The sequence below is a fragment of the Mytilus edulis genome, chromosome 2, assembly GCF_963676685.1.
Source record: "Mytilus edulis chromosome 2, xbMytEdul2.2, whole genome shotgun sequence".
In the NCBI taxonomy this organism is placed as follows: Eukaryota; Metazoa; Mollusca; class Bivalvia; order Mytilida; family Mytilidae; genus Mytilus; species Mytilus edulis.
In genome coordinates this window covers 69,187,978-69,201,896 of record NC_092345.1, presented here as the reverse complement: position 1 = coordinate 69,201,896, position 13,919 = coordinate 69,187,978, and the positions used below count along the sequence as shown (strand labels likewise).

General features: G+C 34.0%; 1 protein-coding gene across 3 annotated transcripts in view; it reads right to left on the bottom strand.

Annotated features, from left to right (window-relative positions):
* LOC139512766 (uncharacterized) overlaps window positions 1-13,919 on the bottom strand; it is a 107,841-nt gene that overhangs the window by 67,863 nt on the left and 26,059 nt on the right. For all 3 annotated transcript variants that reach the window (XM_071300653.1, XM_071300654.1, XM_071300656.1), the window contains 5 exons: window positions 12,432-12,554; window positions 11,719-12,037; window positions 11,205-11,366; window positions 7,904-7,991; window positions 180-335 (listed from right to left, as the gene is read on the bottom strand). In XM_071300653.1, coding sequence (XP_071156754.1) covers window positions 180-335; window positions 7,904-7,991; window positions 11,205-11,366; window positions 11,719-12,037; window positions 12,432-12,554 — 848 coding nt within the window. The remainder of the gene's footprint in view (window positions 1-179; window positions 336-7,903; window positions 7,992-11,204; window positions 11,367-11,718; window positions 12,038-12,431; window positions 12,555-13,919) is intronic.

Genomic DNA, 13,919 nt, shown 5'->3' with positions numbered 1-13,919 from the left:
AATTGGAATAACATTATTTTTCACCGGTCACTCGTTTCTTATGACTTTAAATGTATCAAAAAATGTAAAGATGATATACGAGTCAAACTATTTCTGATTGTTTTGTAGGTGTTGCACACATAGACATGGATCTTAGTAAAAGGTTTGTACACCGGCACTAAGTATTGCCTCTATATTACCTAATGCATTGATTGCTTCATTGCTAATTTCAACCATTTTCTGGTAATCTGCTTTCATTTTCTTTCCTGTATTATCCCTCCATTTCTGCCAAGCCTCAGATAACAGATGATAATGTTTAGATGTATTACCACTGGAAGTTAAAAGTCTTGTCAGACCTAATAAATTTTAAAAAAAAAATATTATTATTATTAATGTATCTCATTTTCATTAACCAATTACCCTGGTATTTCTTCATTTTCTTCAAAGTAGTGTGCTTTAATTTCTGACCAATTTAAAAGAATAAAGTTTTGGGTGAAACATTTTTCTAGAAATATTAAAGAACCTTAGTGAGAGTGCTCACATACCCCACGTCCCCACATTGTCATTGGAGAAATTAAATAAGTGTAAGAAAAGAAAATTGTATAAGAAAACAAGAGGCTCTCAAGAGCCTGAATCGCTCACCTTAATTCTTTTGGTTAAATCTCTCATCAATGATTATTTTGGATTTTCAATTTATTTAAATGTTTTTTGGATCGTCCTATTTTCTTCAAAAGCCAAAAAAAATAATCATTTTCTCCTATGTTCTATTTTAGCCATAGGAGCTATGTTTCTTGACATACAAGGAAATAAAATATAAAATTTATACTAGATACTCTGAAACTCATTTAGCCTAAGTTTGGCTGAAATTGATACAGCAGTTTCAAAGGAGAAGATTTTTTAAAGTAAGTCAACATGATGAACAAATTGTGAAAAAAGTCTTTAAAGGGCAATAACTCCTTAAGGGGTCAATTGACAATTTTGGTCAAATTGACTTCATTGAAGATCTTACTTTGCTGAACATTATTGCTGTTTACAGTTTATTTCTATCTTTTGCATTTGACCCCTATGTTCTATTTTTAGCAATGGCGACCATGTTTGTTGATAGATCATAACTTCGGATACAATTTACAAACTAGATACCCTAAGGAACATTCAGTCAAAGTTTGGAAGTATTTGGCCCAGTAGTTTCAGAGGAGAAGATTTTTGTAAAAGATTACTAAGATTTACGAAAAATGGTTAAAAATTGACTATAAAGGGCAATAACTCCTAAAGGGGTCAACTGACCATTTCCGTCATGTTGACTTATTTGTAAATCTTACTTTGCTGAACATTATTCCTGTTTACAGTTTATCTCTATCTATAATAATATTCAAGATAATAACCAAAAACCGCAAAATTTCCTTAAAATTACCAATTCAGGGGCAGCAACCCAACAACAGGTTGTCTGATTCATCTGAAAATTTCAGGGCAGATAGATCTTGACCTGATAAACAATATTACCCAACGTCAGATTTGCTCTAAATGCTTTGGTTTTTGAGTTATAAGCCAAAAACTGCATTTGACCCCTATGTTCTATTTTTAGCAATGGCGACCATGTTTGTTGATAGATCATAACTTCGGATACAATTTACAAACTAGATACCCTAAGGAACATTCAGTCAAAGTTTGGAAGTATTTGGCCCAGTAGTTTCAGAGGAGAAGATTTTTGTAAAAGATTACTAAGATTTACGAATCAAAGCACCAAAGGCGCTGTAGGCAGTTAAGTAAAAAAAAGGAGAGGCAAACTTGGCAGAAGTTAAGACAAATATTGTTGAAAAATTGGTGAAAATATTATCTTGGCTATTTCTCAAGTATTGAATAATGTTTGTACCCTAAATTTTAACTATCCAATCCTGCCACTTTTAAAAGTTATGTCCAATTATTTCTTTTAATATCTAATATCTGCGATTATGCACATACTGTACATTGTCACATGTAAGGGAAGACTTAAAATTGTGCCTGTCCATATTGAGGACCCCTATGGAGTAATTTTGTAATTGTTGCTGTATATCATATCCATTTTTCATAATTGTTTTGTACATAAATCAGGCTGCTGTAGTTTTATTGTTTTACATTTGTAATTTCCTGGTCTTTTAAAGCTTACTATGCAGTATACATGTAGGTTTTGCTAAAAGTTACAAGCTGCATGAAGGATTATTCTTATCAGATTAATAATTTCAATAATGGGGTCCAGCAGTGGTGTATGGTTTAATTCAACTATATTCTATAGTATGAATATGCCATATTAGCAGTTTTAGTTGCATCAGTTGGTGCGCCTACATTGTATGCACAATCATCAAATCATAGCTGAAACTATCTTAAGTGGTGTAATTTTCTTGCAAGTTATATTACAATAAATGCTATGTTGTTATAATGGCCTAGCAATGATACAACACTTTTTGAAGCCTGTATGGTTGCCTAACTATAATTGCTTACTTTCTTCATTTATTTTGGTGGATATATATATAGTTGTCTCATTATGATGCATTGGCTATCATTCCATATATTCTTATCTTTATAATAATTGTACATGTCTTATCTATAATCAGCTTTTAATACAGAGACATGTTTTGCCTATTTGTTATTTTGATAATACAAATAATACAATTAAAATAGAAATGCATTAACATGTAAAATATATTCAGACAATGATCCATGACTGAACAATCCCTATGGAAATAAGATGTGCCAACACTTATACAACTGCTTACCAAATAACATTGACTTTTCATAACTTTTCCCCTTTAAACAAACTCTAACACATAGATTACTGGTATCTTAAACTAACATAATTATAGTCAAAGTCAATAGATCATGTATATGACCGAGGGGTAAGGACCAAATATCCTCTATGGAACTGAAATGTACTAATGCTTCTTCACCTACATGGCAATCATCATTGACTTACGACGATTGGTTTCCTTCATAGTAAAATAATCAAAAGCTTTATGAATTTTCAAAGTAACGCAAGTTTCCAAGTAAAAAGAGAATAATTTAGGGGGCAGGGTCAAATATCCTCAATAGAAATTGAAAGTGACAAAGTTTATACAACTGCACACCAAATATCATTGACCATTCACTAGTGGTTCCTCAATAACTGACCTAATCAAAAACTAATACATGTAAACTAAGTTTCAGAGTCAATTGACTATGACAAAGGGGGTGGGGCTAAATATTCTGGTAATAAGGTAATGAGATATACCTATGCTAACACAACTGCGTACCAAATATCATTGACCTCCCATAAACTAGACCTAATCACACAATCACAAACTACATTTTTGTAATACATTGTTGATGCTGACCATTCTGACAAAACAACACAACTATATATACATGTATGCCTCTCTTTTTGACTCTGTCATCTTTGGCAAGACAAAAATTCCAACAAATTTAATACAAATATTTTGTCCATCTTTTTTTAATATTTCTTTATTCTTAATTTCTTAAATAAATCAATGCCGCATTTACACATAATTTGATATCAATTTGAAACGTTTAACATGTTTAATGTCTACTTCAATACGCGTCAAAATCACTTCACTGTCCAAATGAGCTTAATTTTTATCTCAATTAATAATATTCATTTGTTGTAACTGCTTGCAAGTTTATAAATAATTCCTGTCAGAAAGCTGAATCAAAACTTTTTGTATTAGTTGACATGATTACACCTGGCAAAAACAATCTTCAAAATTGATCATATATGTAGATGTACATGTAGGTATATGTAAATATCTTCATAACATCGTACATGTAGTAGTCTAGAGTTTCATTGTTGTTGTGGAACTATAGGGGTGAATAGACAATCCAGTTGCTACAGAGAATCATGTATTGTACATATACATGTACATGTATGCCTTGCCTCTTCTTGTATTAGCCATTGCAAAAGATTGGAATCAAGCTGAAATAAAAACAAATACAAATAGGTATAATATTCATTATTGCTTTAAAAATTTTTCATATACAATGTGGCATAAAGGCTTCATGTCATTTTTGTTCATCTAATGAGTTAACCTTTTTCAACTGATTTTTATAGTTCGTTCTCATGTTGTACTGTTATACCATTGTCCCAGGTTAGGGGAGGGTTGGGATCCCGCTAACATGTTCAAACCCGCCACATTATTTACGTTTGTGCCTGTCCCAAGTCAGGAGCCTGTAATTCAGTGGTAATCGTTTGTTTATGTGTTACATATTTGTTTTTCGTTCATTTTTTTTATATAAATAAGGCCGTTAGTTTTCTTGTTTTCTTGTTTTACATTGTCTTATTGGGGCCTTTTATATGGGGTATGGGCTTTGCTCATTGTCGAAGGCTGCACGGTGACCTATAGTTGATAATGTCTGTGTCATTTTGGTCTCTTGTGGACAGTTGTCTCATTGACAATCATACCACATCTTCTTTTTTTATATATTCACGTCTAAAATCTTTATGTATTAGTTTTGTCCATGTTCATGTTCATTGAGGCCCTTATAATTACATTTGTTATGCTTTAATTCTCTAGGGTCCCAAGTCAGGATCGTCTGGCCTTTGTTAGTCGGCTTGTGTGATTTTCAATTATAGATTCTTGTGTATAATTCTAACTTAAGTTTAGTATGACATGAACTCCATAATCATTGAACTAGTAACTTTTGTTTAGGGTCAATTGAAGCAAGCCTTCATGTTTGAGAGTTTCTCGCTGCATTGAAGACCATTTGGTGGCCTTCGGCTGTTCTCAGCTCTTTGGTCTAGTCCAAATAATTATGACGTCTTGAAAGGCTATTATAATTTTTTTCTTTGACGCCTTACTTCGACGTAAGGCGTCAAAGAAAAAAATTATAATAGCCTTTCAAGACGTCATAATTTTTTGGACTACTCTTTGGTCGTGTTGTTGTCTTTTTAGCACATTCCCCATTTTCATTCCAATTTTATTTGAAATTGTTAGTGAAATATCTTGATCACGGATTCGCTGTCATCCATTGCCAATGTTATAATAAAATAATATATCTGTTCTATAAATAATTGATGTAGGAATTAAGAAAAATACTGTTTGTAACTTGTTAAAAACGTAACTTCGTAACGCACAACGTTACCTTCTACAGGCTTCTTTTCGTACCATGGGAGTTTTATTTCACAGTAATTTCATAGAAAAGTGGTTTACCAGTATCAAGTTGCTGAAGGAAACGAAAAGTTATGATTCTTGAAAATTTCACGAATGCTAAATATCCGGAAAATGAAAAGTGCTTGTAAATCCAAATCAATTACGGCTTGGGAAGCGTCACAAATTTCGTACTTAATATTTTACAATTATATACTTTTGAAGTGAAATAATGCTGTCCATTAGTAAGTTATTGATAAAGTAGTAATCTTAATATTTTTTAAGCGCCTTTGGCTATATCAAAGCACATGTAGCAGTCTGTAACACCAAAGCCTTAACTAAAACACGATGAAGGAAACCATCTAGAAATGACCTTGACATCGACAAAATCTAAAAATATGTATTCAAATGAGGTCCCGATTAAAATTGCAAAGGCCCTGATCAAGTATAATGTTTGGGGGTTTCCACGATACATATCAAGTACGGAGAGACACGATGACAAATAATAATAACATCAGTTTGCATTAAATAATTAAATAAAATACATATCTTCATACAATGTAGAAATAAAATAATCAAGTATTCTTACAAATTCAAGACTTATACAGAGAGGAAGTAAGACAATGCTTTTAAATATTTACCTTTATTGGGATGGAATCCACCAAATTCAACGGCGTCACTGATTAAAAATAGCCGCAAAATTATATCCATGCGCCATTTGGCAAATTTTAATGCCTTCATTACAAACATTTTCGGCAATGAAATTATTCTTACAATAGCTCACTTACATCTTCATCAAAAGCACAGACGATAAAAAGCTATGCTTAACTTTTTAATTAGCACTTTTTCAAATGGGGAACATCAATTGTTTTGGGAAAATCGACGATCATTTAAGGTAATTTTCCTTATATTTATTGATTTTCATAACAAAAAGTGTGAAAAAAATGTCTAATTAGTTATAAAGAATCTACCAGACCTGCCAGATCAGAGAAATGGCACTTTTTCAAAAATTCCCAGGGGGGAACCAAAATCCAGGGTGCTCGCATAAGGCAGCTTAACTGCCTAAAAATGGTTAAAAATTGACTATAAAGGGCAATAACTCCTAAAGGGGTCAACTGACCATTTCCGTCATGTTGACTTATTTGTAAATCTTACTTTGCTGTACATTATTCCTGTTTACAGTTTATTTCTATCTATAATAATATTCAAGATAATAACCAAAAACAGCAAAATTTCCTTAAAATTACCAATTCAGGGGCAGCAACTCAACAACAGGTTGTCTGATTCATCTGAAAATTTCAGGGCAGATAGATCTTGACCTGATAAACAATATTACCCAACGTCAGATTTGCTGTAAATGCTTTGGTTTTTGAGTTATAAGCCAAAAACTGCATTTGACCCCTATGTTCTATTTTTAGCAATGGCGACCATGTTTGTTAATAGATCATAACTTCGGATACAATTTACAAACTACATACCCTAAGGAACATTCAATTAAAGTTTGGAAGTATTTGGCCCAGTAGTTTCAGAGGAGAAGATTTTTGTAAAAGATTACTAATATTTACGAAAAATGGTTAAAAATTGACTATAAAGGGCAATAACTCCTAAAGGGATCAACTGACCATTTCCGTCATGTTGACTTATTTGTAAATCTTGCTTTGCTGAACATTATTCCTGTTTACAGTTTATCTCTATCTATAATAATATTCAAGATAATAACCAAAAACAGCAAAATTTCCTTAAAATTACCAATTCAGGGGCAGCAACCCAACAACGGGTTGTCTGATTCATCTGAAAATTTCAGGGCAGATAGATCTTGACCTGATAAACAATATTACCCCATGTCAGATTTGCTCTAAATGCTTTGGTTTTTGAGTTATAAGCCAAAAACTGCATTTGACCCCTATGTTCTATTTTTAGCAATGGCGACCATGTTTGTTGATAGATCAAAACTTCGGATACAATTTATAAATTAGATACCCTAAGGAACATTCAGTTAAAGTTTGAAAGTATTTGGCCCAGTAGTTTCAGAGGAGAAGATTCTTGAAATAGTTTACGACGACAGACGACGACAGACGACGGACGACAGACGACGGACGACAACGGACGCCAAGTGATGGCATAAGCTCACTTGTCCCTTCGGGACAGGTGAGCTAAAAAAATGGAATCGTTATTTCCTGTCGATATGCACATCTACATAGTAGGTCCTTATTATCTACAAAGTTTCATGAAATTCTGTTGTATGGTTTTAGAGAAGTTGCGATGGCGAACTGTTGCAGTAGTACATTAAAGCAAATAAGTTCAAAGGGGCGTAACTCCTGGGAAAAAAATTGAATTGTAATTTCCTGTCTATATGCACATCTACCAAGTATGTCCTTATTATCGACAAAGTTTCATGAAATTCTGTTGTGTGGTTTCAGAGGAGTTGCAATGACAAACTGTTGCAGTAGTACATTAAAGCAAATAAGGAAAAATATTGAATCGTAATTTCCTGTCGATATGCACATCTACATATTATGTCCTTATTATCTAAAAAAGGTTTCGTGAAATTCTGTTGTGTGGTTTGAGAGGAGTTGCGATGACAAGTAACAGGACTGACAGACGGACTGATGGACAGACTGACGGACAGACTGACAGATGAACAGACAGGTCAAAAACATTTTACCCTCCGCAATTGTGTGGGGTATAAAAAACAAGTGTTACGAATTGCAATTGTTCACCTGCTTTGTATGCTTATATATCAGTCAGGAAATATTACCTGGTTCTATCTGGTGACAATTCCCATCAGACAAACATACATTGGCTTTACTAACCTGGTTCTATCTGGTGACAATTCCCATCAGACAAACATACATTGGCTTTACTATAAATTGATTCCATGTTGGCTACAACATTACTCAGCTGAAAACAAATTTATCAAATTGAGCTAATAAAGGTACAATTACTTCTTTATAAATCACAAAACATCCTAGTGAACAATAATTTTTGTTGTTGATTTACCTGAAATTCTTAAAAAATAAATTGCTTACCCACTTAAAAGAATCCACAAATGGGTTTTAAATTAGTTAAATTCTCTTGATCTGTATAAGAAATATTTGTCATTGGACATTAACCCTTACCATGCTGAGTGGTGGGTGGGCGGGAATTTGCCCCAAATTGGGTCATCAGGTGCAAAAAGCGTCAATTTTGCCTATTTTCGTTCTTTCTCTTGACCAAGAAGACCCAGGGATGCTGGTAAAGGTATCCAGCTGTAGCCTGCATGTAGAGTGGACCCTAGTTAACGAATTGACCCCAGCAGTTGTTAGGTCGGAGTGAATCTGATCTTGGTTCAGCAGTCTACAGAAGGTCATTTGGACCAAAAATACTGAATTTCACGATTTTTCCCGATTTTTGACTTCAAATGGACCCAAAACCGGAAGTAGTTGTTTTCTATGCGTATTTCAATTATAATAACGATCAGTAGTTATATGGCCGTGGGTTTGCACTATTTGTGCAAGTTTTATGCCTCTGAACTTCTTGTGTAAGATACAGATGTGAAGCCCACCCCTCCAGAAAACCGAGTTTTAGCCAATTTCAATTTTCCAAGTCCGTATTTGTGCTCAAAATGCTACTTATACATGAGAAACGTGAATATGGATAGCCTCAGGTTGACGGAACATCCATAACTTTTAAAATAAGTATCATAAAGTGGACTTCTAAAAGTATGGAACGCCATTGGAGCCAAATAACGGTTAATTGGGTACGCCCGTCATATGACGGTCACCGCATGGTAAGGGTTAATTAACAAACTCAAAAAAATATAATATTTTTTTTAAAGCGTTTTTGAACTTATCCTTGTATCTGGAGGCCTTCCTGACCCGTTCTGACCCATAATAAGATGAAAAAACATCCAAATTTGAGCTAAAACTGGACAAAAATTGGTTTCTACTACCAAGGGCCTTAACCCTTACCATGCTGAATTGTTTTCAGAAAATGTCTAATTTTCGTTTATTTGCAAAAATATGCAAATTATATGCAAATGAGCTTAGCCCTGTTGCTGTAGCATATTGATTCCTTTAAATCTAATATAGGTGATCACAGGGTGGGGTGGTCAGGGTGAGGAAGCGGGGGTGGGTGGGCGGGAATTTCCCCAAATTGGGTCATCAGGTGCAAAAAGCGTCAATTTTGCCTATTTTTCGTTCTTTCTCTTGACCAAGAAGACCCAGGGATGCTGGTAAAGGTATCCAGCTGTAGCCTGCATGTAGAGTGGACCCTAGTTAACGAATTGACCCCAGCAGTTGTTAGGTCGGAGTGAATCTGATCTTGGTTCAGCAGTCTACAGAAGGTCATTTGGACCAAAAATACTGAATTTCACGATTTTTCCCGATTTTTGACTTCAAATGGACCCAAAACCGGAAGTAGTTGTTTCCTACGCGTATTTCAATTATAATAACGATCAGTAGTTATATGGCCGTGGGTTTGCACTATTTGTGCAAGTTTTATGCCTCTGAACTTCTTGTGTAAGATACAGATGTGACGCCCACCCCTCCAGAAAACCGAGTTTTAGCCAATTTCAATTTTCCAAGTCCGTATTTGTGCTCAAAATGCTACTTATACATGAGAAACGTGAATATGGATAGCCTCAGGTTGACGGAACATCCATAACTTTTAAAATAAGTTTCATAAAGTGGACTTCTAAAAGTATGGAACGCCATTGGAGCCAAATAACGGTTAATTGGGTACGCCCGTCATATGACGGTCACCGCATGGTAAGGGTTAACAAACTTAAAAAAATATAATATTTTTTTAAGCGTTTTTGAACTTATCCCTGTATCTGGAGGCCTTCCTGACCCGTTCTGACCCATAATAAGATGAAAAAACATCCAAATTTGAGCTAAAACTGGACAAAAATTGGTTTCTACTACCAAGGGCCTTAACCCTTACCATGCTGAATTGTTTTCAGAAAATGTCTAATTTTCGTTTATTTGCAAAAATATGCAAATTATATGCAAATGAGCTTAGCCCTGTTGCTGTAGCATATTGATTCCTTTAAATCTAATATAGGTGATCACGGGGTGGGGTGGTCGGGGTGAGGAGGCGGGGGTGGGTGGGCGGGAATTTTCCCCAAATTGGGTCATCAGGTGCAAAAAGTGTCAATTTTGCCTATTTTTCGTTCTTTCTCTTGACCAAGAAGACCCAGGGATGCTGGTAAAGGTATCCAGCTGTAGCCTGCATGTAGAGTTGACCCTAGTTAACGAATTGACCCCAGCAGTTGTTAGGTCGGAGTGAATCTGATCTTGGTTCAGCAGTCTACAGAAGGTCATTTGGACCAAAAATACTGAATTTCACGATTTTTCCCGATTTTTGACTTCAAATGGACCCAAAACCGGAAGTAGTTGTTTCCTATGCGTATTTCAATTATAATAACGATCAGTAGTTATATGGCCGTGGGTTTGCACTATTTGTGCAAGTTTTATGCCTCTGAACTTCCTGTGTAAGATACAGATGTGAAGCCCACCCCTCCAGAAAACCGAGTTTTAGCCAATTTCAATTTTCCAAGTCCGTATTTGTGCTCAAAATGCTACTTATACATGAGAAACGTGAATATGGATAGCCTCAGGTTGATGGAACATCCATAACTTTTAAAATAAGTATCATAAAGTGGACTTCTAAAAGTATGGAACGCCATTGGAGCCAAATAACGGTTAATTGGGTACGCCCGTCATATGACGGTCACCGCATGGTAAGGGTTAAGGAAATACAATGTTGATAGAGAGACATGCTTTGCTAAGGTAACATTTAAACTGAAAAAATCATTATGCATTACTGATGGAGTGGGGCCAAATAATCTACATGAAAAAAGATTCGTTTAACATATAAGCTTACCAAATGTCATTGAAATATCATTTGAAATTTTTCTTAAACTGATGTAATCACAAACTCAAACTACAGATGACAGACAGACAGGGTGGTTCATATAGAATAGAATAATTTTTATTGCTAATCACAGTGCCCAAAGCTGAGCATAATAATTACATTAAACTCATATACAATGATTACAATGATTGTTTAAAACCTATATATCCACCATAATCAATAGTTCAATGTATCACAATACAATTGACCTGTACTTACATCATGTAGCTTTTCCTTATCTTCCAGTGCACTAGTTCCTATATCGGTGATCTTTGTAAATAATCTTTTTAAAGTCTCATTTTTGAAGTTTTTCCAATCGTACATGCTGGCATTCCTGTAAGCTTCTTTTTCAAAATTCGCAACTGTCACACTATAGTTTACCTAAAACATAAAGTGATTTTGATATCAAAAGATACAAATATTGTGAACATAAAACAAATTTGAGAGTTTTAGGCTATAGAGACAAAATATAACAAACATGTATGATTTGACTTCTTTCGATTTATAATAATCCATCCAAACTTTTAAATAAAACAGTCTTTGCTGCAAAAGCATTCTGAGGTCTTGCCTTCAGGGTAACAATTTATTACCATGTCACAAAAGTCAATACAAATATCTAAAATAAAAGCATCAATCTCATTAAAATCCGATGTTCTGATACGCTACACTCCAATTTTAATGGATTGTAAAAGCATCTGTTTCAATTATATATACATATCCTATATCTACGAACCGATACTTCTTGGTTGTAATCTGTTATATTTGTGGCATATGACCAATCAATTTCTCCTTGTTTAGCGTTGACATCTTGTACCATTGTGTTGTACTGGTTTACATATAACCATGCTGATTCCTCATCTGTAAGCTTCCCAGACACAGGGTTAGGACAGGAATCAGTCCAACCTGATCTTTGACCTTTGTTCTGTTCTTTCAACCATTCAATAAGGGGTGCAAAGTATTCCAAGATTGCAGAAACATCCATTTTAGATTGCTTTGTAATGGCTTTCATAGCTTCAGGCCATGGTTTTGATTGGCCCATTTTCAGCATATCTCTAAATAATTCCAAAATAATGTTTATCATTTTTCATAAATAAAAAGAAAATAAAGTGCCTCAGTTGTTATCTCATCACCCAACATATTCTTCCTTTTCTTTATTCATATATATTTAACATGTTTGATCTTAAAAACTTTATTTCAAAATTATTTACCTTGTTGCTCATGAGGTCAAACCAGAAAAGGTTGTTGAAGCAGCTATTTCTCTTGGTTTTCTTTGATTGATCATTCAATTGTATTTGGGGAGAAAAATAATCTATAATACTTAAAAATGCCAACATAAATTAGTAAAAAAATTGCTTGATAAAATGAGAGTTGCACTTCTTAACCAAAGAATTATTTATTATTCAACTTTATTCCCTCAGATACAACAAAGACTTCCTTCTATCTTACCCCAAGAGTTTCCCAGCAGCTGTAGAATTGTAGATGTCACACTCATGTAATGCTCCTTTGTGTCCTGCAGCCTCACATAAAGCTTTATGGAACTGGAACTGTATCACATAACTCACAAAGTATCTGTAAAGAGATTCTCTATCAACAACAGTCTAATTGTTTTGCCAGTCCCAGGACTTTTATACATTAAATGAAATTATGTAACTTTAATACAACTGCCCATAAGATTTTACTCCTGGTACTGTGCATGAACAGTAAATACCATAGTGACATGTAATATACTCTTACTGAATTCAAAAGTATTAAACAAAACTCTGTCAAAAGGCAGAAACTTTTAAATTATTGGAAAATTCTTTAGGTTTTAAAAGTTAAAAGAACAGGGAATCTTTTCCGATTTGCTTTTATATATTAACATTAACATAAAAAGACATGTGTTTCTTCTTTCCTTTGCTTAGCACTACACTCATATGTGGTAAAGCTTAGCGAAAGGTATTGCGACGTAATCAGTCAAACAAACTTTATTAGATTAACTCGTAAAGGAACGATCGTTATATTGGTCAATTCAAACCTTCGACCTCACACCTGCGAAAATAGAACATGCGTACTTCAAGTTGAATGGACTGATTAGTATTAACGTAGCTGGTCGAGGTTGTTATAACCTTCCATCATCGTATTCACGTACATGATTGTGTTCTTGATTATCCAATAGCAATTCTAGCTTTTATACATGTGCATGTAAAATTCATTGAATTCATAATTTTGTGCAATAGTAAAATTTTAAAACTTTTTAGTAACAGGTTTCACATCGAAATATTTAATTATTCAACTGTGTTCTCATTTGGTTCTGAATTAAGAGATCTACCATTTTATTTTGAAGGGAGGGGGGGACTTGGATAAAACATTTTGTTCCTTTTTTTAGTTGTAATCTCTGTCCTGTCTTTTTATTTTTCGGTCTATTTGGTCATGCCTTTTTTTTATTAGTTTGTCCGGATAAATCGTCATCCGGCCTTTTTTTTTGCCAAGTTGCTCATCCTGCCTTTTCATATCTTTCGCAGGTTTTAGGTATTCGACTAAGAAAAGTGTGATTTTTTTCTGATTCAGTAAACTTAGTTTTGAGAAAAAAAATCCAGAATTCTGAGTAAATTAAGAACATGTATAAACCAACAATACTTTGTTTAAAGAAAAATGGAGATGGCAAACCATGTCACAGTGGAAGTAATGTACTTTGTTAACTCAAGCGATATACTTAATGAATTTTATTATTAACCGTGTTGCTATTCTCGGTTGAAAAACAAACGTAATTATCTATTGTAAATACATGTATTAAAATAGTTACATAAAAACAATCAGTTTTTAAAAGCGTGTTTATTCATTAAATGTATTGATAAAAAGGTGGGTCCCTTCTTGTACATGCATTCAGTCATCCCTGTCAGTAGTTTCTTAATATTTTGTTTCTCAGTTTATCTTACATGTATGATTTTGTATTTC